Source organism: Leuresthes tenuis, unplaced genomic scaffold (genome assembly GCF_036924035.1).
Source record: "Leuresthes tenuis unplaced genomic scaffold, fLeuTen1.0.hap1 SCAF_9, whole genome shotgun sequence".
NCBI lineage: Eukaryota > Metazoa > Chordata > Actinopteri > Atheriniformes > Atherinopsidae > Leuresthes > Leuresthes tenuis.
In genome coordinates, this window is record NW_027325363.1 from 30,325,116 (window position 1) to 30,351,710 (window position 26,595).

General features: G+C 42.1%; 1 protein-coding gene across 5 annotated transcripts; it reads left to right on the forward strand.

The window, feature by feature from the left end:
- Positions 1–821: 821 nt before the first annotated feature.
- fam131ab (family with sequence similarity 131 member Ab) lies at positions 822–24,555 on the forward strand. 5 transcript variants are annotated; one of them, XM_072393021.1, is made up of 6 exons: positions 1,942–5,012; positions 5,289–5,388; positions 10,360–10,453; positions 10,567–10,749; positions 18,267–18,398; positions 19,804–24,555. In XM_072393021.1, the coding sequence occupies exons 3-6, from the start codon at positions 10,384–10,386 to the stop codon at positions 20,451–20,453; spliced, it is 1,035 nt and encodes a 344-aa protein (XP_072249122.1). In that variant the 5' UTR covers positions 1,942–5,012; positions 5,289–5,388; positions 10,360–10,383; the 3' UTR covers positions 20,454–24,555. The 5 variants fall into 5 exon arrangements, with proteins under 5 accessions (XP_072249120.1, XP_072249121.1, XP_072249118.1 ...); XM_072393019.1 differs by lacking the exons at positions 1,942–5,012; positions 5,289–5,388 and adding an exon at positions 822–1,281; XM_072393020.1 differs by lacking the exons at positions 1,942–5,012; positions 5,289–5,388 and adding an exon at positions 822–987.
- Positions 24,556–26,595: the final 2,040 nt, after the last annotated feature.

Below are 26,595 nucleotides of genomic sequence, written 5' to 3' on the forward strand. Positions count from 1 at the left end.
AATGCCTCTCATGAAACAGTGCTTCGCGGAAGATAATAGACGCAGTGGAGGAGCGGCCTTGTGGGTCAGCAGCTCTGCAGGTCTATGTTTAGAGTCTTGGTGGGAGTGTAGACAGAAGGAGGATGGACGTGGTTAAGCGCAAACCTGCCTCAAGACAAGTTTAAATCTGGTCGTGCATTTCTCAGACAGATAGGTCGCATACAGATGGACCAACTCCCTCCCCTTTGTGTAACTCCCCGCCCCCGTCTTCTACTGTTGTACAGTAATGAGTTACTCTGACCGTGCATACACAAGCAAAGAGGATTCGTTTCATTTACTTTTTTTTAATCTTATCTATAATTGGATGGACTTTTCGGTCTAAATGAGACACTACCCACTGCGAGAATATAGTTCTGGAGTCCTGAAACGTGTAGGGCTGCGTGTGGAAATGTGTCCACCACAATGTAGCCGGAAAAAGCCTGTGGGAAAGTCGAACTTTTCTTTATAAGACTGTTAAATAATTTCTGGCAATAAAAAACACTGCGCCGCACCATATGAGCAAATGTTTGGGGTTTTATGCATTATTATTTCTCAGCAGTATAGTCTGCGCAAGGTTCTCATCACCTCTACGATCTTCTATCTTAGACCTGTTGAAACATACAGCATGGTCCTCATTTGTAATTTTGTCGGCAGGTAGCCTATAAAGATGGGGAAGAATCCAATACTGAGTTAACATCTTGCTCCTCCTATGCGTGTACCGCTAACTCCTCCCACCACTCTTCATTCCTGCTCCGAAGCAAGGTGACATCAACCAATCACATCTCATTCCGCTCTTACACAGAGAAGAAAACAGTCAGGAGGTGGACGCTCGATGCTGACAGTATAAAAGCACTTAAGAGTGGGATTTTTGTATCAATGTGTCCAGCTCAAATGGTCGCTCCCTGACTGAGCGAAAGAAAGAGCGCACACGGGGCGTTCAGAGATCGGTGATTCTACAGGCAGTGACCGGTAAGGACCCCTCCTCCCCACAACCACTTTTTTAGCTCGAGGCTGGGACAGAGCGCTGTCCGCCCACTGTGGTGCTGACCGGTGACATACAGCTGATCCAAGAGAGACTCCACAAAACAGTCCATCTGAAGCAAAGAGGAAACAGACTACATGGACCAGAAGTGATGGCTACACTCCCTCCTGCCCTGGGCTTCGATCAGGCGCTGTGAGCAAGGCAGCACGTTGCTGCGTCGTACCGGAATCCTGCAGACCCATTGTACATGAGGAGAGTGACCGAGGCTTCTGATCAGTGAGGTACGCCAGGCGTCCCTTACAGAAGCATAATTAGGGAAAGAAATTTGATAGAGTGCGCTTAAAAAGTGTCCACTTGCAGCTGTGAGAATGGGCTGTATCAGCTCCAAAACGCCAGTTGGTAAGAACTGATTTAATTTGCTCTCTTAGAGCAGCACGCTGGAGGAAGTCTTTTTTCCCCTTTGTTTTCGCGTTTGTTTTGCTGCAGCCTTCCGCGGATGCAGAGGCTACGTGCAAATGTTGAATGCTTGGGGTGCACAGCATGCTGTGCTTGAAATGTGACAGCAGTGCTGAGTCATATGGATAAGGGGCCATATGTGTAACATTTCTGGAAATTAAATAGTCTGATGGAGTTTATTGGTGTACGCGTGTTTGTGTGTACGCGTGTGGTGAGGGGTGCACTTCACCTGGGTGGTGTAGAAGAGTTGAGAGGCTGATTTTCTGATGCCTAAACATCGCGATGCTACGAGAGTGAGAAGAAGCCTTTTGGTGGGCACGCGAGTCAGAGGCGGAGAGGCGGAGGAGCTCCTGACACTGTCAAGGGATGCGATGCTAAACGGCTTTTTAGGTTTGTGACGTTAAGTCTTATCCCGACACGATGGTTCTGACCGCGCTGACCCAGTTAAGTTTCAAGGTAGGACGCATTTCTGCATTTATTCTCACGCATGTGACCGCACAGGATCCCCAGCTACATATTATGAATTCTTGTTTTCTTGAATTGGTTTAACCTCTTCGTTTAAGATAAAAGGCATAGATTAGCTGCCATCATCAGATTTGAACAGTATCAGTCTTTGTAGGTTCGTACATACAGCAAAGGGTCACTTGCTTGTTGCGAAAAACAAGCTCCCTGTTGCCTCCACATCTATCTGCTCACACGGTTTATACATTTGCTGTAACCTACAGTGCGTGTCTTTCATCCGCAGCTAAATGTCTCCCCACAGCTGTCTCCTCTGTTACTACTTCGGTTGGCTCTCCTCTGTAACTATAAATCCGTCATCCATGAGCGCATCCAGCTCTGTCTTTAAACAATCATAGTTTCTTAGTTTTCCTAGTGATAGTCATTCATGCTAACAGGTCACCCGTTTCTAACTGAGGGTGTCACCTGATGATCATGTCGCTGGTCCCTGTCAACATGTCGCGGAGTGCGTGAGGACGTGCCCCAATCCCACCAACCCACACTGAGCTGCCTCCTTGAGCTCACGCGCCTCTACAGTCACACAGCCTGTAGGCAGAGTGCAGCCACCTGTTTGCCTCTCTTATTTACCCTGGAGCCATCCATGTGGTCTATCAAGCTGGTGCTCGTCGTCACCTAATTGCGTTGACTCGGTTGTGAGTCGAGAGAGAGAGAGAGAGAGAGAGAGAGAGAGAGAGAGAGAGAGAGAGAGATGCACCACCGTGGTCTTTCTATCTGCTGTTTCCACGACAACGAAAACTACAGAGGAAAGGAGCGCGCTTGTGAGTGTGAGCCACATCTATATGAACGCATATGACGGAGAAATAACGGAGCGATAAAAATAACACGAAGACTGTGATTTTCATTTTAGGAGATGCTGCTGCGTTTCAGAGAGATCACTGTCAGGAGAGGAATTAAAATACCGAAAAGAATCCCTCAAATCCTCCATGGATGGAGGCCGCCACAAGTTTTAGTCTGAAGTTCCCCAAAAAGCAGCCCTTTCCTTTTGATCGAACCCATTTAGGCCAGTCTGGTTGTGTTGCATCCGTTAAGTATCATCATATATAGGTTTATATCTAAGTGTTTAGCCTGCTCGATCTGACCCCTGGTGTTATGACTACTATAACACATACGCAACATGCCCTCTCCTTGGCTTGAAAGAGCAGTAATCCAACTGAGCGCACTGTTGAACAGCCTTTCTGTTCTCATCGGGAGGCTGAGAAGATTCATGGTAAAGCAATTTTGGATCATTTACTGCCGACGTGTCACTAAAAATCGCTTTAAGGTTTGAGTACCGAGCTCAAATGACCATCACGTTCCTTTATTGAACACGTGCCCATCATTCACTGCTCTAAACAATACTTTCATTGACTTGGGTGCATGGCCTAGATTCAACAATACAATACATCCAGGCAACCGATATCATCACCCCAGTTAAACGGCACATATTGAATTCTTCTGATGGGCAACTTGAGCTCATGATGCTAGACAGTGAGTCGTTGACCCGCGGGGGGGGGGGGGTGATTGGCCTTGATATCGGACTCAGTATCACGGGTGCTGACGACTAATCGAGCGAGTTGTTCTTTTCACAGTCAGTAACCAGAAACGCCTCCCTACAGCGGAGGGTTGGAAAGAAGAGCCTGGCACTGACATTTAGAGGCCCACCTCTTAATCTTGTTTTGCAAATCTGATTTGAAGCATGGCAAGCACGCGCGGCGTTGCTCGTGTGAGTGTAGAAAGCAGGGTGCGATTTGTGAAAAAAACAGAGGGGGAAGGAAATCCCCACCATCCCCACCTGCAAATCGCACCCTGATAGTAAGCTTCAGTATGTGGCGGATGTGAGCTGTCCAGGGCCCTTTTATCTGGAGAGCGCTGCGCTGTATCCGTATGGGCTCGGTGCTCAGCTGCCGCTTAATTTGGCCCTTCACGGTCCCAGAGTCTATCCTGTCCGAATTGCTATATATATTCGTGTGTTTGTGTTATAGGTTCGCAGTTATGTGACGTTGTTGCCAGTGACATTTGTGCTCTGTGTAGTGTAGCTCATCACGCAGCGTGGCAATATGGTCTGTCCGCGCCGGAGAAATTTGTACTAACAAACAAGTTGACATTGCATGATGTCATGACAGGCATGATGGTTATTCTGCTGCTTTCTCCCATTGACCAAAGTAGTTCGGGACTTTCTATACTTGGGCTCCTGAAGGAGCCGCACCTGCATGCAGAGCACGGCTTTAAAATGCATGTACAGAAGCCTCTACACCCTCTTGTTTTCCCTCTACATGGTATCTCACATGCAGTCTCTGCTGCATTAAAAGGAGTTGCATCACACATGACAGTCAGTGCTTCCCCGGATATAAGCAGTTTCTGGTACAAGTTTAAACACGCTTTTTGAACGTTCTATAAGCAAGCGTACTTTGATTGTGCTTATTAAAAAAAAAAAAAAAAGAGAAAGAAGAAAAAAAAGAGCAAATAATTAAGATATTTCTGTTTTTTCAATGTGCTTAAACCTTTTCTACCAGAAGGCTCTTCGAATGAAAAGTTTGCTTGAATATTTCTTATTTGAATTCATATTTTCTTTTCGGTGTTTGAATGGTTTGGTTTCTTTTGGGAAAAATTGCGATGACATACAACAACATTACATTTCGGCCCCTTGAGTGGCTGCTTGGGCTCCTGGTGGAGGCACAGGTTGGCATAGTGATTGCATCCTTATAGAGCCACATGTCCGGCTAGCTTAAAACTCACAGTGAGTGGGCCTGTTCTTCTCCAGTTTTAAGGGGGGTATCATACAACACTGAAGCGTTGTTGTATGATATCAGGCTTTCATTTATAGCTTTTTCTGGAGAAAGAATGAGTTGCGGAGCCACTATGAGTTTTACGACCGTTCAGCAGCTGTAACCTTCACGTGGCTCTCTTCCTCCTGACAGTTGCGGTTGACGGTTCCTTGTGCGTGGACTGGAGCGCGTCAAACTCCATTTCTGACGTCACACTTGTGGGGAGCACGCGAACCTGCTTGGCGCGCAGACTGATATTGACAGCACCTTTGGGGGCCATGGACTTCAGCGAGGTGCCCTTAATTATCTGTTTATTCCAGGAAGAGTTTCATCGTGGTCCAGCTTTCTAACCCAGTGTACTTTTTAAAGTATTTTCCTCAGAGACTTAGATCTAAGGTCGGAATACACCTGGGCTAACCTGTTGACTAACTCTTAGAGCTTTGTAGGCTGATGGATACTGGCATTCAAATTAAGTGAGCTTGATTGATTCCATAGGTGTAGTTTATTGATGCAGTTTTTGTTAAAGAGACCAGCCTATACATTTTCTATACTCGCTTAATCCAATACAGGGTCGCCAGGGGGCTGGAGTCTATCCCAGTTGTCACTGGGCCGGAGGCGGGGTACACAGCTTTTGAAAAAATGAATTAGATTCAGCAGCTTTTACAAACAGTAAGTCGTTTTATAATTGTTACACCGATTTTTTACAATTAAAGAGTGAATATACCTTTTTCACAGCAGACATTTTTGATTGGTGACAGTAGCCATGGAAAGCTGATCTGTCAACAGGACCTAAGAGCCATGTTGGTCCACAGAGCAAAATTCTGCAATTTCATAATGAAAGTTAAAAAACTGCAAAGTCACCTTGTTTTCCATCCGCAGTTTCCCCACAAAGATGCAACTTACATCTCCTACATCATCACATCAATGTTCAGCATTTCCATAGACTTGCTACACAATGTCTTTCACACTCCACATTTCACAAGGCACGTGGACTCCGTTGTACATGTGGACTCTGTTGTACATGTGGACCCTGCTGATTAGGTGACAAACGCTTCCATGAAAGACTATACAAGCATAAGACCCATCCTGTACACAGTTTTCCACAGTCGTCTAATTTTTCCACTGCCCCTGCACTTGCAAAGCATTGGATTTTTAGTTATAAAACGTTTAAGTTTAGGATACATGATTAGGGTTAGAGCATACACATGTTGGGGTTTCAGCCTGAATTAACGCTGTTTTCCTATGGTGACAATTGAAAATGCCTACTGTGAAAAAGCTGAATCAATAATTTGTTTTGAATTTTTTTTGTGTGAAATAAGTAGTGAAATAGCTCCAAGGAGCCATAGCTTCAGCAACACCAGATGGAGTGGTCATTAGGAAGCTTGTGAATTACATCAGATCTCTATACGTCTACTGGAACAAGGCAATGATGACATCTACCCTGCTCTTTTCTGTTTGTTTTTTTAAAACTTTTTTACATTTACAATGAATATAATGGTTTTTATCAGGCTAGGTAATTAGTGTTCTAATTCAGTTGTAATAGAAGCTCATGTGAAATGATAAAAAGGCATTTTTGTGCCTAAATGTTCAAAGTGGTTTTAGATGACACATGTCTAAAAAGCTGACTGTGATCTAACAGTTTTGTATATTTGACTTTGCATGACTTGCAACAGGATACGGATTGTTTAGCATTTTGTAACCTTCGCAGGCATCTACCAGATGGGCCCAATCAGAGATAACAGTTTCTTTGGGATTCAGTACGCGAAGCAGTAAATAATTTTTTCAACCTTCCAAGTTCAGTAATTACCTTATAAATTAAAACACCAAGGTCTGTGATGTTTATTTCTGGAGAGTTCTTTCTCTATTTTAGTTTTTATTAATGTTAACTGTCAGGTTTCTATAGTTATTTACATTCCATCCGATGTAATTAACAATTGATTTTCAACTTTGGAATTTTAATAAAATCTCAGTGAGGTGTGATGCCTCTTGCCTCTAGAAAGAATAGAATATAGAATCTCTGCTTAGGAGCTATACTCACTGTCCTGATAATTTAGTGGCTGAACGAGCTGAACTGTGAGGTGAAACAATTGTTGCATCTCTCCGATTTATTTAATTTACAGGTCTGCAGACCAATGTGAATTATGCACTCAAAGGATGGCCCGCTCCCAAGACAAAATGCACATCTCAGAGAGCGCGATTAAAGCTTTTTTTTTTGCTTGGGGTAGTAGCTCTACAAAAATACTGCTGTCTTAAAAAGAGAAAAACAGTTAGAGCTGTGCATGCAAAGGTGACATATGAATCCTCATAAACAACTTGGTTTATCTGGTTTAAAAGCAGCAAAAAATGAAAAAAAAAAGCTTATACTAAGCTGCGTCTGTTTACTACTGTGGGGACGAAGTTAGACAGATGCTTAGGTGGCACAGATGATTGGAATGATGATAATGATAATGACGTTTTTGGGTTTGAATGTGATGTGGGGCAGTGAGCCAGTGATGCGACAATTAGCAGCCTCTAAGTAATCTGTGATGAAATGCAGCCTCTCTGTCTACACGCGAGTGTGTCATTAAACACTGACCACTGTGAGAGGTGGGTTGGCTAGTCTCCCGAGTTCACTACACCTCTTTCACGGAAGATGTACTCTGTAATACTTCACTATTCTGGGAACCACAAAAAGACAATGTATGTGGTTTTTGGAAATATTTAGTAACTGATGATTTCTTGAACAATACAAATGCCTTATCACATATGCCCATATTAGCAAAACATCCCTGAGAGGGCAGCATTGACCTTTAAAGAAGACAGGAAGGCGCATGTTAGCTGTTGTTGTCGGTTAGTCTTCTGAATGAGCGACATCATCAGCGGATCAGTCATGCGGGCATGCAGTGGGGTCATTACAGTGTGTCTGGTTGCCATAGACATTTTTCCAAATGTTGGAAAGTTAATAGACTGAGAGAAGGTGAAAAAGATGAAGAAAAGAAAAAGAATGAAAGAAATGTGCTCTGCTGAAGGAGGAGAGAGATGTCTGGGTGATTTTCCACAAGGCAAAGCAGATATCACACCAGTCTGATCCTCTCAAATCATTCATGGGTTACCTTCCTGTACAGCCCAGCATAATTACTTCCAAGTGGTTGTGTGTGGCCTCAGAATGGGCCACTGAACAAGGAGCATCTTTGTGTTTAACAGGTAATGCTTTGTAAATAAAGAGTAAAAAAGTAATTTAACTCAACTGACCACCACAATGGCTCAAAAAAGATTTGTGCGGTGATGTGACCTTAATTAGTCCATGAAATAGATCACATGCGAAAAATGCTTTTCCGTGAAACTTCACACCTGTGGCATTGTGTCACAGCATCATGATAACAAAAAAATGCTCTGTGGTTCCGTCATCTGCAAGCCACTGAAAAGGGCCAATACATTCCAACTAAAGGAAGGCATTCTTGTGACCAGACAAAAATATAAAGACATGAAACCTTTATCGAGATCTTTTGCCTGCGTTCAGGTTTCCGGGTGATGCAGAGAAAGACGGGTCAGGTCAGGTTTTAACACACAGCTGCTCCTGAAAGCCACACTTTGTTGAAGAAGCTGTTGTGCTGTCTGTATGTTGGCTTTGCTACACTGCTGTGCTGCCTCAGAGACAGGAGTTAACCTTGAGATTTATAGTTATTTTGGCATTATCAGTGTGTATGTGTGTGTGTGTGTGTGTGTGTACGTGTGTTTTTGTTCTGCTGTTTTGATGAGGGCCAAATATCTTGACTGCCTGACACAAGTATTTTAAAGTTAGACATTAGGCTTAAAATGAAGGGATCAATAGTAAGAATTGAGCTTGTTTGAAATTCTAGATCATGTCTGAGAGGATCAGTGTATTTGAAATTTAATATGTGTATGTGGTGGAGTAAGATGCAGCACAGCACTCTGACTGAAGTGTTCTGCCTGCTCTGAGTATGGCTTGTATTTTCCTCTGTGTTCACTCTGCTATTCAGTAGGGCAGTGGGGGGACAGAGGGGGGAGGGAGTCAGTGGAAGAGCAAAGCCTGCAGGCAGCACAATGACAGTGAAGTTGTTGCCACTTAAAAAAAGCCCCCCCTCTTATATATTTGAATATATAGTTATAGCCAAATTAGATTTGAGCGTGATGTGCCTCTAAAATTTTACAGACATCAGGTTCTCTTTCCAAATATCATTCTTGTTAGAGTGGTCTTCTCATATCATCACAGGTTGCTCCACTGTGAGAAGTAATAATGAAATAAGTTTATAGGCAGGAGTTTTCCCTGAAGACATAACCCTTTAACACCAAAATAAGATGATTTCTTGGGGCTACTGTCTGAAAACAAAATATACTCAGCTGTGGGTGGACAGCATTAACTGGTTGATATTTGATTTTTATCTAATAGCCAACGAAATATATTATGCCAGCACTCCTTGAGGGTACATGACACATCTTCAGATTATCCTTCTTCGGATCTCAGAGCTGCTCTGAGGCACAAGAGGATTATCGCAACCCGGCAGCTGATACAATCACAAGCTTGGGATCCCCCGTCACTTTTGTGAGAATTGTCTGGCTGATTCTGTTTGGTTTATTTATCTGACTGCTTTTTAGTTGTTGTTCAGATGAGTAAGGAGGTCAGTGTCAGGGTAATGCTGCTGTGATAACCTGATGTCCAGTGTAGCAGATCTAGTACTTAAGTGATGCTCCTCTTAATGATTACAGACAAACATCTGTAATCAGTCACAATCAGTACCTTTTGAGATATACATGTTATTGAAACCGTCATCGAATTGGTCAACCAAGTGTGTCAACCCATTATGAGTAGCATCATCACTGCATCAACTCAGAATGTTGGCTTTGCTGTTTATGTGTCAGTTTCCCAACTGAGAACAGGTAGGGCTATAAAAGGAGTTAGCAGACAAAGGAACTTGTCAACACCTGATACCTCCTGTGTGGTTTGACTTCACAGAGCAGGCAGGGTTGATGGAGGAGAGGTGGGGAAGTCTTTTTCCTCTGTCTGGTTCTGTTAATTCTCTGTGCAGAAATTACCCATCTACCGCTGTATCTTTTTTCTGATATCTTTAATTGAATGCATTTACAGTACGCAAAAGTCTGCTTGTCAGTCCTTTAACTAAACACAGTGTAGCTTAAGAAGACTGACATCAGTTACTGGAACAAACCCTTGGTTTAGCTTGCAGGCTATTTTCACAAACTGCTTCATCTATTGAGTAACAACAACAAGCCTCAAACGTCACTGGCAGTTTTTAAACATGTTTCTGCAGGAGTGTTTAAATTGGACCTTGCATGTGCCATTATGGCCTGGATTACATTATGAAATGTAGATTTAGTTATGAGGTGCTCCTGAAATAATCATCATTGAACACAAGTAAGTAAGTGTGCATGTACACGTACTTGTTTCTGGCAGACTGTGTGACTCATTAAGATGCTGAGTGTAAAGAGAAAATCCACTTGTTTTCAAGGCCTTGAACAACAGTGAAGTAGCTGAAGTACTTTGATGACAGGTGCACCTTGTCGACCAAAAGTACAGTAGTACAGTACAGCAGTTCAAGGTTTTCCTGAGTCACAGCAGGACATATTTACAACTGGCTCACATTCACACTGAAGTTTTGAGGCATTTATTTCTTGTTGTTTCAGGTGAATGTTGATGACACAATTGAAATGTTACCAAAATCAAGAAGAGCTCTTACCATTCAAGAGATTGCTGCATTAGCACGATCCTCCCTGCATGGTGAGTGAAGCATTTCATATCATCAACTTTATGGAAGTTGATGCAATTGATAAAATACTCTGCGTGCACACATTCAACCAACTGCAGCATAATTCCTAATACTTGCCTTTCAGGTATTTCACAGGTAGTGAAGGATCATGTGACAAAGCCTACAGCCATGGCACAGGGCAGAGTGGCCCATCTCATAGAGTGGAAAGGCTGGTGTAAGCCTATGGACACCTCAGTAGCCCTGGAGTCAGACTTCAACTCTTATTCCGACCTCACTGAGGGAGAGCAAGAGGCACGCTTTGCTGCTGGTAAGATATTTTGTTTATTTTATATTTCATACATTTTACAGGAAAGTTACTCCTTTGTGACCCTCAAACATGAAGCTGAGAGTCCTTTGCAGGCCTATTGACAACAAATACACTAAAATAATGGCTTACACTGCGAAGTCCAGAGATCTATTAAAAGTGTGTAAAGTAATGATTCAGAATTCATACAACAAGTCATACAAGATGCATAAGAAATCACCCTAAAAAAAGCATTAAGCATTAAGTATTTTAAAAGGGAAGACACAAATATTGCTGTGTACAATAGTTTGAGTTGTAGAATGATCTTTTTATGGTGACAGTATTGATTTTGTGGAAACTCATACTGAAAATAGCTTTATGTGAATGAGAAAATATTGCAGGCAGTGTAATCTAATACTATCTGTTGATCAGAGCAAATATGGAGGAAATATCTTCAGATCACAGTCAAATTCATATTCTTAACTAAGTCAACCATGGGATTAAAGTTGCAGTGGGGTGATTGTGTGGCATTTCCATAAAGCCTGGAGAAAATACAAGAGTTGAGATTGATTAAAGTACCGGATCCCACACTTCCTGTGATAGCATTTTAAATACCAGATAAATACATACATTAAAATTTAACACCATTTGTTTGTAATAGAAAATTTCAGCTCAAGCTAAGATGACTAACTGAATTAGACTTACACGATCCATTTTTTGGGTTCCGATCTAATTCTGATATTTGAACGTAGTTCATTTAGATACATTTAAACTGTGTTTTTTATCACTCAAAATTGTAAAAATGCACCCCTTTTTTGCAGCATTCTACTGGTAAACATTGCTTCTTACTTGCATCAAAAAGTCCTAAAAGCCACATTTTATTACACAGAGCATGTTTGAATTGTGCACATGAAATAGGTGTAAACACAGTCAACACTGCAGAGCAACCTCTCACTCTGACTCCACCAGGGCGAATGAAGTAAGATGAAAGCCAACTAAGACACAACTTCCTCTGAAAACGTGATTTGTGCATTTTGGAAAATCTTTTAAATGTTTTTTTTTGTCATGTTGCTTTTGTTGCGTCATGGATGATGCTTAAAATCACTTAAGTCACACGAATGGCACTCCCCATGGCTGCTCTTCATCTTTCATGATGCTCACTGCTGTATTGTTATGGGCAATAATTCTTTAATCTGTGATTCGATAGCAGTTGGTGCTCTGCACGCAGCTCTACAGTTTTAGACCAGGAAAGTTACAAAATAAATATGGATCTGACATCTTTTTAAACGTCTTTTAACATCTTTTCATGGCATTTAGAGAGGCTAGCTGTGATAACATTTGCAGTGAAGTCTACCCTGGCTGGAAGGTTTCCAACTGCCTGTGAAATCCAGAATTTTCCACAAAAGGAGGTTGATTGCTCATAATGACGAATTAGAGAAACATTTCTGTTTCCATTTAGCCTTTCTGCACTCTGCTGAAGTTCATTGCTCCTCTGTCTGCTGCACACAGTTTCCTCCTCTGCTGTTACAAACACAACTTCCACCTCGGCACATTCACCTTACACACACAGCAGGGTTTCTCTGTTTCTACACTAAAATGTGTGGGAAGCTCCACCATCATCTGAACACAATGTTTAAAGTAAAAAAAAATAATCTGTCTGTCTTGAGTCAAAAAAGTATGTATAAACAGGGGCTGTGGGAAACTAATTGATGGATAAACAATGATTAATCCTGCAACCGCATTTTGGCTGTAAGTTTGAGCTTCCACGATAACACAGACCTTTTATAATCAGTAACAACATTAATTTAGGGTTAGAGCTGGGATCAGATTGATGTCACCTATCCACATCTGGATGAAGATTCTATAATCTGATCCCAACTCTAACCCTAAATTAATCATTTTAACATCATCAAGGCTATTTTCTTTAACTTGACAGAACGCCTCAAAAAGCCCCCAAAGACAAGTACAACATGTTTGATATCAACATATTATGCTTTATAAGAAATAAGCTAACTGGGACATAGTGAAAAAACGGACTGTCCCTTTACCAAGAAGTCAATCATAAATCACCCAGCAGCTTCAAAGCTCACCCACATCCTGCAAAAAGGTTCAGCTGAGCTGTTCCTTTGCAAAGGCAAATCAAGTACAGTCCAAATGGTTGCATGGCCTTACTGAAGGTGAAGACTTGTGGACAGAGATGGTTTGTTTTTGTATACTGGCCTGAACTCTCCTCCAAACACCCGAAGGTTTGTTCCTTTCAGAGAGCACTCACCTCCAACTCTTTTGTGTCCTCTGTTTAGTGCTGCCTCACCTCACCTTTGGCTTTTCTTTTCTTTACTCCTGCCCCTTCTGTTCATCACCACCGCCTCCCTCACTGTCCCTTAATGTTTTTCTCTTTTATACCTCTTTTTCCTTCTTTTACTCTCTGTCCCTGCCTCCTGCTCGCCATCCATTCACTCATTTGCTCAGTCCCTGCAATGCAGACTCCCAAGGTTAATTTGCACAGTAAGGTTTTGCCCCTGGCTAGTTCCACTGTGACTGAGCGATTTTCCTCTGTGCCTCCTCTATTCTGCTTTCCTATTTCCTTCTCCTCTTTAACGTATAGCTGTTTACAGGAGCTGTCTTTTCCATTCATACCCCTGTCATGAGATTGTACAACTTTATGTGCAATTTAAAGAAAATAGCTAAACACAGAAAATGTTTTTAGAAAACTATATTTGAATTTAACTTTCAGCCCTTCAGATGGTTATGGATAGTAGTTAGAACCTGGCCATCCAGTGCCTGTGCACAGTGAAAGCTGTAAATTGCACAATGGCAATGGTCTTCATGTAATATAGCTTTGGGAGGAAGATCTGTCAGTCAGCGAGTTGGTGGTTTGATTTCCAGCTTCTCTGGGCCACGTGTTTAAGTGTCCTTGCACAAGACACTAAACCCAATGTAGCCTTCAATGAGTCCATCAGTGTATGGATGTGTGTGATAGAGAAGAAAGCACCATGTAGCCTGTAACATTGTATAGACTAAGACTGCTGTATGAGTGTGTGAGTGAATGGGTGAATGTGGCATGTAGTGTAAAAGCACTTTGAGTGGACAACTAGACTAGAAAAGCACTATATAAGTATAGTCCATTTACCGTTTGATATGAAAACGTTGAGTGCTCTGTCTTCAGCTCACATCATTAATGTGTGACCACTTCATCAGGGAGCTGCCAGTTGTGCTGACTCCGTTTATTTATTAAAAAGCTCAGAAACTGACCACACATGTGCACTGTGTCATAACACCAACTTCTTTGATGGCTTGATTTTAAGTACAATAATGTGAAACAAAGTGAAAAAAATATGAGAGAATGAAAAAAGAAAAATCTCCAATATCTTTGGAATCCTGTGTATGAAATCAATTAAATTCAGTTTAAATTCAGTTTTATTTTAAAACAAATGTCATCTCAAGGCACTTAAATAATATAATCCAATTCAAGCTAATTGGAGTTTAATTCATTGTAATCATAATCCAATGAAATCCAAATAATTAATTTCAAAACAATCTAATTCATTCACATAGAGCTAATTCAAAAACAATATCCTAGCTAAGGAAACCAACAGATTGCACCGAAACTTCTCTTCAGTTCAATTTCCCGTCCTGAGCATGCCTGAGACAACTGTGGAAAGGAACGACTCCCTTTTAACAGGAAGAAACCTTTGGCAGAACCAGACTCAGGAAGGGTGGCCATCTGCTTTGACCAGCTGGGGTTTGAGAAGACAGAAAAGACAGTGGCTGAGAAGTGCAAAACACTTTTACAATTCAAAAAACACATTAACAAATTAAAAAAAAAAAAAACATTTCAAGAAACAAATTAAATTTTAGGAAACAAATGTATTTTTAAAAAACAAGTTTTAATTTCTTAAAACAATTTTACATTTTAGGAAACAAATTCACATAAATAATTACATTTTAGCAAAAAAATAATATATTTTTGGGAAACATTTACATAAAAAAAAAAAACGTGCGGCGACACAAAACTACAAGTGGCAAAACACAGTTACAAAGTGAAAAACAAATGAACAGAAGACGGAAAGGGAATGTCCTAAAGGTCGGAAGTAACGTCACGGTGACCCAAACTTGTAGTACAAACAACTGAATTTGTAGTCCTGATTCATGTGTTTATTTGTTAATATGTTTGAATTGTAAAAGTAATTTGCACTTCTCAGCCACTGTAAAGGGGGCTGATCACATTGATCACAATAATGTTACATGTACATAATATCATTTGAGAAATTGAACGGGGAAAAAGAGAGCAAAGTGAGGAAAGGTGTGATTTACAAGAACAAACTTGAATCTATCAGATATGACTTAAATCAGCCTAATGCAGTTGCTTTAATCCCAATAACATATTCATGTCTCTGTGAAAAAATGCTGTGATTGACCGTGTCAAATGCAGCACTGAGATCCAATGTTTTTATCTTTTTAAAACTCATCTCTAAGATCTCATTAAATAGATTCACCTTTTCTGATTTGTGTTCTGTTGTTCTTTCTGAAAATCCATCCATTCTTCCATTTTCTATACAGTCAATCGGGTAGCGGGTGGGCTGGAGCCTATCCCACCAGTCATCGGGCGAAAGGCGGGGTACACCCTGGACAGGTCGCCAGTCCATCACAGGGCCACACATAGAGACATACGAGACAAACAACCATGCACACTCACTCCTACGGACAATTTAGAGTCACCAATTAACCTGACATGCATGTTTTTGGATGGTGGGAGGAAGCCGGAGTACCCGGAGAGAACCCACGCATACACGGGGAGAACATGCAAACTCCACACAGAAAGGCCCCAGGCAGGGATTGAACCTAGAACCCTCTTGCTGTGAGGTGATGGTGCTAACCACCACACCACCGTGCAGCTCCTTTCTGAAAATGATTTCACATTTTGATTAATAAAGATTCAGACTTCCCCAAATCCAGTTCAATTTGTCATCCAGCTGCAGTCCCAGGTACTTGTAGGTCCTGACCACATCCACATCAGAGCCCTCGATGGAAATGGGCTGGATATGGGGTCTCTTCCTCCTGAAGTCCACCACCATCTCCTTGGTCTTGGAGGTGTTAAGCTGCAGATGATTAGACCTGCACCATTCCATAAAATCCTCAACCAGGCCCATGTACTTCGTCTCTTGTCCATCTGCAATACATCCAACAATCGCAGTGTCGTCAGAGTATTTCTGCATGTGGCAGAGCTCTGACTCGTGTTGGAAGTCGGATGTACAGAATGTAAACAGGACTGGGAGAGCACTGTCCCTTGCGGTGCCCCTGTGTTGCAGAACACAGTGTCTGAAAGAGTCCCCCAGCCTCACAAACGTGGTCTCCCGGTGAGATAATCCACAATCCAGGAGACCAGGTGCACATCCACTCCCATGCCACTCAGCTTGTCTCTCAGTAGGATGGGCTGGATGGTGTTGAAGGTCAAAGAAGTCAAAGAACATGATCCTCACAGCGCTGCTCCCCCTGTCCAGGTGAGAGTGAGCCTTGTGCAGCAGATACAGGATGGCGTCCTCCACCCCCACCTTTTCCTGGTCGGCAAACTGGAGGATCCCTCCTGGGCGTGTTGGACCTGGGGCCTGAGGTGTTGAAGCAGGAGCCACCTCAGTGTCTTCATGACGTGCAACGTCAGGGTCACTGGTCTGAAGTCCTCTGGCTGGCTTGGGTGTGGCTTCTTGTTTTTCCTTTACTCCCTCTGACTGCTGGGGATGGGTGTTGAGGAGGTTGGTAGGGGAGCAGTGGAGAGATGTTAACATTACAGTCAAACCTGTTCAAGAAGTGGATAACTGGTTTGCTCTCTCTGTGTCCACCTCTGTGGTGCAGCAGTTCTTCTTGCACATGAACCTCGGCAGCATAATTGCTTTCAGTAAAACCACGTGGCTGGATAAGTCTTGGGATGTGTATCATCGGACTACCCTCTCTGGAATCATTATGATTCTCCCGTTACATTACATTTCTATGAACCACATCTCTCCCATATCTGCTTTATTGTGACAAAATGCACACACAAGCAGGGAGTTGACCCGAAGTTACAATCTGTTAGTTTGTATTTAACAAAATAGCATTAAAATGCCTTTAAAGTTGGCTTCCTCCTACATGCTGTGACATACACATCATGAGAAACAGATGTGTATGTGTGTGAATCTGTTGCTGTGCACGCTTTGTGTAGCGTTGTGTGTGGGTCAGTGACATTAGAGAGTATGTTTGCAGCAGGTGAATGCTCTCTTTCTTCCCCTGTTGAAAGAATGAAAAAAAGACTTCTCAGAGAAGTGAAAAGCAGCCAGCACAACTCTCTCTGAGGAAGGCTGTGCCAGGACCAAGCTACAAAGGAAGATGAATGAGAGCATCGATCTCTCCCTCAGTGGGAGACAACATATGAATACCGAGCATTGACCACAGAGAAAGACGGAGACAGAAAGAGAAAGAAAACGAGGAGAGGGGAATCAGAATGAAAAGAGAGGGACAGAGCTTTAAGATTGTAGGTTGAAAAAAAGAGAACAGCAGGAATGAAGATAGTCAGGTGAGTCGATAGAGAATTTTGTTGAGAGAGACAGTAGAAAGAGAGGCACGGCATTAAGGAGAAGAGGGAGCAATACAAAGTAGATGGATGACAGGGTGGAGAATGAGGGGGAGCAGAGAGGTATAAAGGAAATGACACCGATTGGTGAGCTGCTGTTGATAGCAGAGGACTGGTCACTTTGACCTTATAACTCTTGCTGAGTCACCTCATACAAACACCCTCTTGTGCATGCACGCATGCGCACACACAGAGCTGTAGCTCAGGAAGAAGAGCAGACAGCAGTGGTTCGATTTCTGGCTTTCTCTGACCACATGGTGAAGTGCCCTGAACCCTATGTTGCCTCTGATGCGTCCGTCCATCAGTGTGTGAATGTATGTGATAGAGGAATACCACTGTGTCAACCGTATATAGAGTAAGACATGCTGTATGAGTGCATATGTGTGAATCAGTGAATGTGGCTTGTAGTCCAAAAGTATTCAAAGTGGTTAACTTGAAAATAGTTATATAATTTGCTTACAAAACAAGGATTTCAGTTGGGGAAGGGTTATCAGGAAACTTCCTTGTCTTTGATTGCAGCTGCTTTTAAATAACAGAAATGTGGAAAATTAGGTCAGACATGACTGGTTGAAATCAGTTCTGTTACAGCTAAAATGAAAAGTCTGGCTGCTTGATGTTCTCTCTGGAGCTGTGTTTGTGTTCTTATCTTCTGCCTCCTCTGTGCTGGCAGGAATTCAACCTGCATATCAATGCCATCAAACACAGAGTGTCATCCATCTTAAATGCACCAGCCAAATGACGGCTGAAGAACATTGTTTGTATTTGGAATTCTGTCTGTGTCCACTCCAATGCTATGCTGTGCTGTTCCTCACACAGACCTGTCAATCAGAAAACAGCTGCATGGTACATAGTGCTGCCCAGTGCTTTCTTGTTACCATGCCAACCATCTAATTGCTTGTGTGCATGTGGAGCTCATGTGCTATGTGTGTGTTTGCAGGTGTGGCAGAGCAGTTTGCCATCGCAGAGGCTAAGCTGAGGGCCTGGTCCTCAGTGGATGGTGACGAGTCAAACGATGACTCATATGATGAAGACTTTGTACCTGCCAATGAGCCCACCACACAGAGCACAGGTAAACACACACACACACACACACATCAGCCAAATCACGTGTATTGATTCCTACCCCTCCACACACTCTTGCCTATCTATCTCTCTGTCCCCCTCCCTTTCTCTGTATCCGTCGTTGTCCCAGTGCCCTAGTTTTCATCCTCTCGTGACATTTTTTTTGTTCCTCTGTGCAATTCGATATCCCTCCTGCAAGTTTAATATCATTTTCTTTGCTGCAGAGACAACGACTTTGTAAGGATGGGGTGTGAGTGGGTTATGCATACACACAGTGTATTTGGCCACAGTAGTGGCACAAGTGTGCATGTACCACAGCTTTCATCTTGATTACGCTCAGCCACTAATAATCTGTACTGCAGCTAATAACATTCAGCTAAATGTCTTAGCTTCTCTGTCTTCATATATTCAACTGTGGATTCACACGTACTGGCCTGTATGTTCTGGTGATCAACTCTTCATGAAATGTGAGCTGAGTCAGTGATACTGTAAAACCCACTTCTTTGACCTTCTGTAATCTATTTGGTTATAGATGCATAATTAACCTCCTCCATCCACAATTAAAGATGAATTCACACCAAAAAAAATCAATCAAATTTTAATCAAACTGATTGTTTTGGTACATACATCTCGATAATCTTTTAATTTTTTAAGTTATCGTTTAAAAAGTACTTCTTCAGTTTGCAGATTATTTCATATTGTATATGTTTATTAATTGCTACTGATGTTTTAACATCTCTAACCCTCTTTTGGTTTACATTTCAACATTCATCAATTTGCATTTGGTCTCTCTTTTTAATACACAACAAAAATATTACTAGTACTCTGAGGAGTTTACAGACTGTCATTTTTGATAAAAAAAAGTATTTTTGTTAAATGTCAAATTTTGTTTCTTCCACAACAATTGTTAATTAAGCATTTTTCTTTTTATTTCAGAACTGTATTGGCTGTATTGTACATTACAAACCCTATTCCCATAAAAAGTGAAAATGTTTCTGAAATGCAACCAAGACTTTAACCTGTAATTCCCTTGAACCAATAAAAGACAAACTTCATAGTATTTAGAAAACACTAAAAAGTTGAAAGGTCATATGCATTTCCTGAAAAGTTGCAAATATGTCTGGAAATAGTATTTGTATGAAGTATATGAAACATGGATGTATTATAGTGTAGTATATGAAACATAATCAATTACTTTCATCTACGTTGCCATGAAATCTGAAAGTAAACCTCATGGTACAAAGAAAATATTGCTCATCATTGCATCAGAAATGCATGTATCAGTATTTAATGCAGTGACATCACAGAAGGACCACAAACAGATAACATTGTAGATCCCATATCATATTTTCTCTCTTATTGTTTTTTTTCCTTCAGAACTTCATGCTCACAGTCTGTATCATTCCCTCTAGATGTGCCATCTTATCCACCCTACTTAAAGGACCTGATCCACAGTCAGCTTTGCCAACACCTGGGTCTGCAGGGGCCCTGTTCCGAGAGTGGGGGAGGGATTGGAGAGGGAGGTGGCAGCAGAGAGCCCTCCCCTACAGCAGGCTCTCCAGACACCCTGTGCTCCAGCCTGTGCAGCCTTGACGAGCAGCACCCGCTACTACGTGACCTGGGCAGTCACCGCAGCACCCATTCCCACAGCAATGCTGCCGAGCTCGCAGCAAAGATCTTGTCTGCGCTGCATGGAGGGGAGGAGCTGCTGGCCCGTCTTCAGAGGGTGGGGCAGAATGGGCCTGGTGGGGGAGACTGTGGCTTCCACAGCCTGGGTGGGGGTGGACGGGGCAGCAGGCCTTGCAGGGGTCATGACTCTACTTACTCCATGTCTTATTCTGAGACGTACCTATCACCGGGTGAGGACAGTGACACCCCCTGCAAGGACTATGAGAGCACCGTGTGCCAGGTGGAAGCTGAGGGCAACGGGGTGGAATACCCACCTGACTATGATCCACGCAGAAGGGTGTCCGATGTAGCTTCTTCTGGGGTCGTTTCCCTGGATGAAGAGGATGAGGAGGAGGAGGAGCTGGATGACAGGGCAGAGGAGCCTAACATCTAATGACTCTTGTCTTCTCCCTTGAGTATATAATCCCTCCACCAGCCTGGGGGTTTTCTGTTTTTTTGCAACAGCTCCCCCTCTCTGTGATGGCATCTGAAAACCTTGCAGTATGATGTTTGTCCCCTCCCCCCCTCTATTGACCGATGTATAAATCATCTGTCTTTGCCTTACTTGCAGCATCTCAGCTCCTCTTTACACCTGGTAACTGTGTTGTCCCCATTCTATGTGTCAACTCTATTTGCTTTGAAGGCGTTCAAACAATCTTTTTCATCGGTGTGAAAACAGTGAGTGCTGGACTTGGTACAGCAATCCACCCACTGACTCGTGGGTATGATGCTCGCAGTTTTCAGAGTCCAAAACTTTGACTTATCTTTGCATGTGTTTTGCAAGTGCTGAAATCGATGGGCTGACCTGGTCTCGAGCATGATTTGTAATCTCAGCTGTGCTGTATTATCCCTGTCCATCTCCTCACCTTCTCCCATGGGACAGAAGGGTGGTTTAGGAGGCAGGGCAGCAGAATGACTGCATCTTGGCACCTGCTCTCACCTCCCCCATCCCATCACTCTCCTAAGAGACTAAATAGCATCCTTTCAGGCATGGCTTGCTGAGTATGCCAAAAATATTTAACACTGTCACTACCCATTATGATTAAATGCTGGAATGTTTTCAGAGTGACAGAACATAGTATGTATTTTAAAACAACAAAGTTAAAAAAAGGTTTTATCACAAATGAGATGACAGAAATCATCTGCTTTTACTGTACTAGTTTTCTATCACTCAAACATGTTGTTCATGTTATTCCAGACATCATTATGATGGACACCTGACATAATGATCAACTACTACTGGATATTTCTGGCTGTTCTGCAGTTTCCTGCATGGAGGACACCACAAACTAGGTTGTCTTAAAAAGTAAAACACACAGCAGTATCAGCGGTGATGACAGGAAACACAAACAGAATGTCGCTGAAGTGACCCTTCAGTGACATGTGTGGTTCAGTGGTGAGAAGTGACTGGTTTGAAAAGCAGAGAAGTTTCTTCCTGTGAAGAGATGAGTTGCATTGGAGATTTTCTATATTTTTGTATGCGTTGTCTTGCTTTTATCTCTTTGCCTATGCGGCGTGCCAGTGTATGTGGTTTTTGCACGAAGCTAACGTGGCTGTAGATCTATTCTTTTCTTTGTTATCACTGTGTGATATAGTCTTCTAGGAAAAAGTAACAGTACAAATGTGAACAGAAGAGTTTTGTTTTTCATTTTCGATTTCAAAAGAGGATACTGTGATATGGTTTGTTATTGCCATTTTTCATGATCCTCATGAAGAACTTTTGTTTTGTTTTTCTTCCGAATGCTGTTCATTCTTTCCTCTTGTGCTGACTCTTGAAAAGCTTTGCCTTTTATTCTATATTTTCCCTCCTTTTCTAAGATCCCCTCAATAGGGTATGTTCATGTGACACATACAGAATTCTCCATCTCCACGGTGACATAAGGAGTGCTGTAGGGACTCCCTGAGGGAGTTGTCATTCATACAACTCAGGAAATCCCATTGGACCAGAGCATCAATACATCCCACCCACATGCACACACCACTCCTCGGTCACTGGCATCCTGCACATATGTGAGCATATGTGTGTGTGTGTAAGTGTGTGTGTGTGATTTTGTGTATAGTTATTTTCTACAAATAATCAAAGCACAGATTCAGTCTTCACTACTATGCTGTTTATTTAGAAAAGCCTCAAGAGGAAAGTTTGTATATGACATTTTGTGAAACTGTGTGCGTGATTGTGTGTGAGTGGCTGTGTGCGATGTCAGCAAGCGCTTCATACTTGCACTGTGTATCCATTCCAAACCCATTAGATGCAGCTATTCCCTTTAGAACAGTGTCTGGTGTACCGTGACTGAGCTTTTGCTGCTTTTGGAGATTTGAAACAACTAAATACAGTAAATTGATAAAAAAATAAATGTTGACTTCTTCAACTAAAACTAATGAAGACATGGAATCCCAATAAAGAGAGTTGAAATAGACCGTGACAACTCAGGGGGAACCATTGAAGCTGTGCCTCCCATATGTCACCTTTGACCTCCCAAATTGCATCATCATCATCACATCTTACATTGCGTCACTCAGGGCTTAGCTTTATTCCCCTACATCACTTACAAAGATTATGAATATCAGAGCAAGTGTGATAGTCTGAGCTAGATGGAGGTATCAAACACCCTGTAGCACGTGTTCCTGTATATGTTGCTGATGTAGGGAGAGGTTACAGAGTGCAGGTTTGCCTCCTTGTCCTTTTGGTTGAAATTAAAAGATGGTCGATGCTGGTGCAGTGAGGTTGTGCTTTTGACCAGGCGTCATGACGTGAGTGTGCCATTGTTCCCCGACCCCACTTTCCTCTACTTATCAGCTCACTCTGTTCATCCCTGTGCATGCTTTTTGTCTGGCTGTCTGTCTCAGTGTCCTCTCCCTCGACAGTGTGTTTCTATGTGTGTGTGTGTCTGTGTGTGTGTGTGTGTGAGGGAGAGAGAGAAAAGGCAGGCACTTTGTTGTGATGTGTCTCTCATTCGCTCAGCTCTTTTATTCCTTCTCTCACATGCACATGAATGGGTTTTGTCTTTATTATCATACATCTGAGGACCATGACTTTATTCATTGATATTTACCCTGACTGCATCCTGAGCCCTCAGCAGAGGTGGTGCTGTTGTGTACTTCCTCATATTTTCATCCAATGACAACATTTTGTCCTCATGGGAACAGAAATAGAACATTTACAGCTGAAACACGCACAGATTATGTGTCTGATAAATGTGTCCCCTCTTCATCCTTCTCCTTCCCCACTCCTCACCCCTGTCTGTCATTCCCACTTTTTTTGTATTCTCTCTTTCACTCCATCCTTCACTGCAGGCAGTTTATTACATCATTTAGAGGACTTCAGAGTGCTGCCTTTGTTGACGGCCAATTATCCGGCTTTTTTAAACTTGCTGATGATCAGAAGATGTATCTTTTTTTGTTAACTTCTCCCCTCTTCAGTCAATCTGCACTCCCAAACCTGTCTGTCTTGCTCCTTCTCAGCATCACTAGGTTCCAGGTGACAGCTTTAGAGAAAACTCCAGAAAACTCCTTGCCTTCTTGTTTTGGGTTTCTCTATTTGGCAGTGATTGATATTATTGATATTATATTGATTTTTCACCCTATAATAGAAGAAAAGCCTCCTGTTTTTGATTCAGACAGATGTCTTTAGATTGAAACACGTTCCCTCTTGTACCAGTGTTTGTGTCCCTGAGCAGCGTATTTTAGTTTGTTGCTTCAGGCAAGTACTGGCATTGGATACTTATCAGAGAGAAGTGCTCCAGATTCTGACTGTGTGCATCTGTGAGTGTGTGTGTGTTATAGTTGCATGGGGACCCACTGCTATAAAAAGACATCAAAACATTTGTTGGACAGTGTCAAGGCAGGAGGGCGTATGAATATTCAGTTGTCGGTGGTGCCCTTGTCAACCCTACAAAACCTACTTACCATTTCAGAACAAAGCTCATGGGCTCAGGACCGTACTCCTCACACCACCGGCTCCCATCAGTAGAACAAAACCAAGCAGACACATCCCAGACAGAAAAAAAGAAAGATGAAAAAGTGTGAAAGCTGCTGTTGGAACTGAATGTAGACTGGAATTCTGAAAGACAGACCACATCATTCTTAACTTAGAACATCCCACAATCTTCATGGGTTTAGGTCCACACTGTGGTACCTACAGAGTGAGACTAGATTACAGAGGACTTGAGAGAGTTCTGAGAGCAAAGCCATAAAACTCCCCAACAGAGACAGACACTCTTGAACTAACAGGGTATGATGACAAAGTGACCCGAAATGAATGTATCATCCCATCCACACCCTGAGTGGGATGCATATCACCACCAGCATCAAACACACACTCTGAATCTCAATCCTGTCTCATTTTTCCTCTTTCATTTCCTTGAATACTTTTGTCGCTCTTTTGGCTGAATGTAATTATTTGAATATTGCTACTTTGGATTGATAAAAAAAAATCCTTGTTTGCTGCATCTGATATTGTTTCAAGTTAATAAAATATTCTTATTGTTCTTTGCAAAAAAAAACAACTCAAGTCTGGTGTGTGAGTGGTTATCTTTGCATGTTGTAGTGAAGATCTCACAGGATTACTTGCAGTGAAATATTTTCTGGTTCTGGTCAAACAATGACCAATTACTTTCACCTCTCTCCACACCACGTCACTGTGGACAACCCAGGATAAACCCTGTCACAACAAATTATCATTGTAGGGGAGAGACACAGGTGATACAGATGGATTTTCTTTGGCGCTTGCAACAGCATTTGTTGGAGGATCCATAAGAAGTCCGGAAATGGCAGCAAAAACAGTAGGAAAAGTTGTTCTTGCACTAAAAGTAATCCAGAAACAATGAAGATGAAAACTCAAATGAGAGTGAATTAGAAACTGACACAGATGGCATAAGTGGAAAACCAAGTTATGGTAAATGGACTATATTGATATAGCACTGTTCTAATCTAGTTGACTATTCAAACAGCTTTTACACTACAAGCCACCATCACCCATTCATAAAGTCTTACAGTGCTTTTTCTCCACATCAGAAGCAAAGTGGGGTTCAGCATCTTGGCTTTGAACCTGTAGACATGTGGTCTGGCGTAGCAAGGAATCAAACCGCTGACCTTTCACCTGGCAGACAACTTCTCATCCTCCTAGGCTACTGCACAGCAACCTCGTTAGCAGAGGATTACAGTTAGGATCAGGTTTAAGAGGTATTCAGGTCCCAAATCAATGCAGATCCTTCTGTTCCTTCTGTCTCTTCATGCAGTTTCAACCAGTTAGAAAGTCAGTCTGACAGAGTTCTGTCTCCCACATGGACTTCTCCTGCACTCCAAATATCATCTCTTGTAAAAAGCTTAAGGAGATACTCTTTTACAGTCAATGCAACACAGTTTCAACACTGTTCAACTAATCTGTTATGTGAAGAATAATTGTATTGTATTTTTTTTCAACAATTTCCTGCCCTCTTTCAGAGCACTTCAGAGTACAGAGACTGCACTTGTCAAGACTACTTATGAACTGCGGCTGACTACAGACGAAAGGGAGTGCTTGGTTTGACTTACTTTAGATTTCAGTGATTCCTTTAATACAGTAGATCACAGAGTTGTATTACAGCTGTTAGAAGGAATCAAGAGCATACCACACTCGTACATTTGCGTTCTCATCATAGAATTTGAAATATCGACCTCGCACATATATCGCACAAAACAATCAAGTCTCAGAAAATATACTATTATTACGTTGTCCTTTGTCTATTTTCGATAAATCAGGCCTAAACTTGGAATTTCAGCATATTGCTCTTATACATCTTTATATGTGCTCCTACATGATCACATCCCCTTTCCATATCTCGCCAGTGTTGACTTGGCTATAAATACTCACACAGAGGAAGAAGGAGATGATGCTAATCAGTGGACCTTTGTGACACATTCATGCTTTATGATATCCCTTTATCTGTGATGTCAGTGCGGTGGATAAATGCAGGCATTACACATTTTCTGGCGAGACTGTACAACACAATAACTTCTTCATTTCCTCAGCTGAATTGTGGTGATGGACTGGCGACCTCTCCAGAATGTACCCCGCCTCTCTCCCAATGACAGCTGGGATAGGCGCCAGCCTAATCTCTGTTTTGATGATAATCATATTGTCCAGTCCAATCCATTGGAAAAAAATCAGGACATTTCTTTTAAGTTGTATAAAAAATACTGCCAGTATCAGAATCTTGTGCTGAAAGACTAACTTGTTGGAGTTACTGTTTTGAACAAAAATTTCACTTGGAATTTTAGTTGGTACTTTTAACTCTGAGGGGATTTCAGCAACTGTTGGTTAGTCAGTGGAAGTCACACTGAGTAAATGAAAAGAAAATTGCCAACAACTCTGTTGATGTAATAATTTGGGCATCGATTACCCTTAAAAGGTTTTTTCCACCAAATTCTAGAGGTCAAAATTGAAAGTGCCTTATGACCCTGCTTTAGCTAGAATATTTTGTTCAAATTAACCCCAATCATATGAAAACAAAATGAGCCAAAAAGATAGCAAAACTCGAATAATGATTTCATACAAA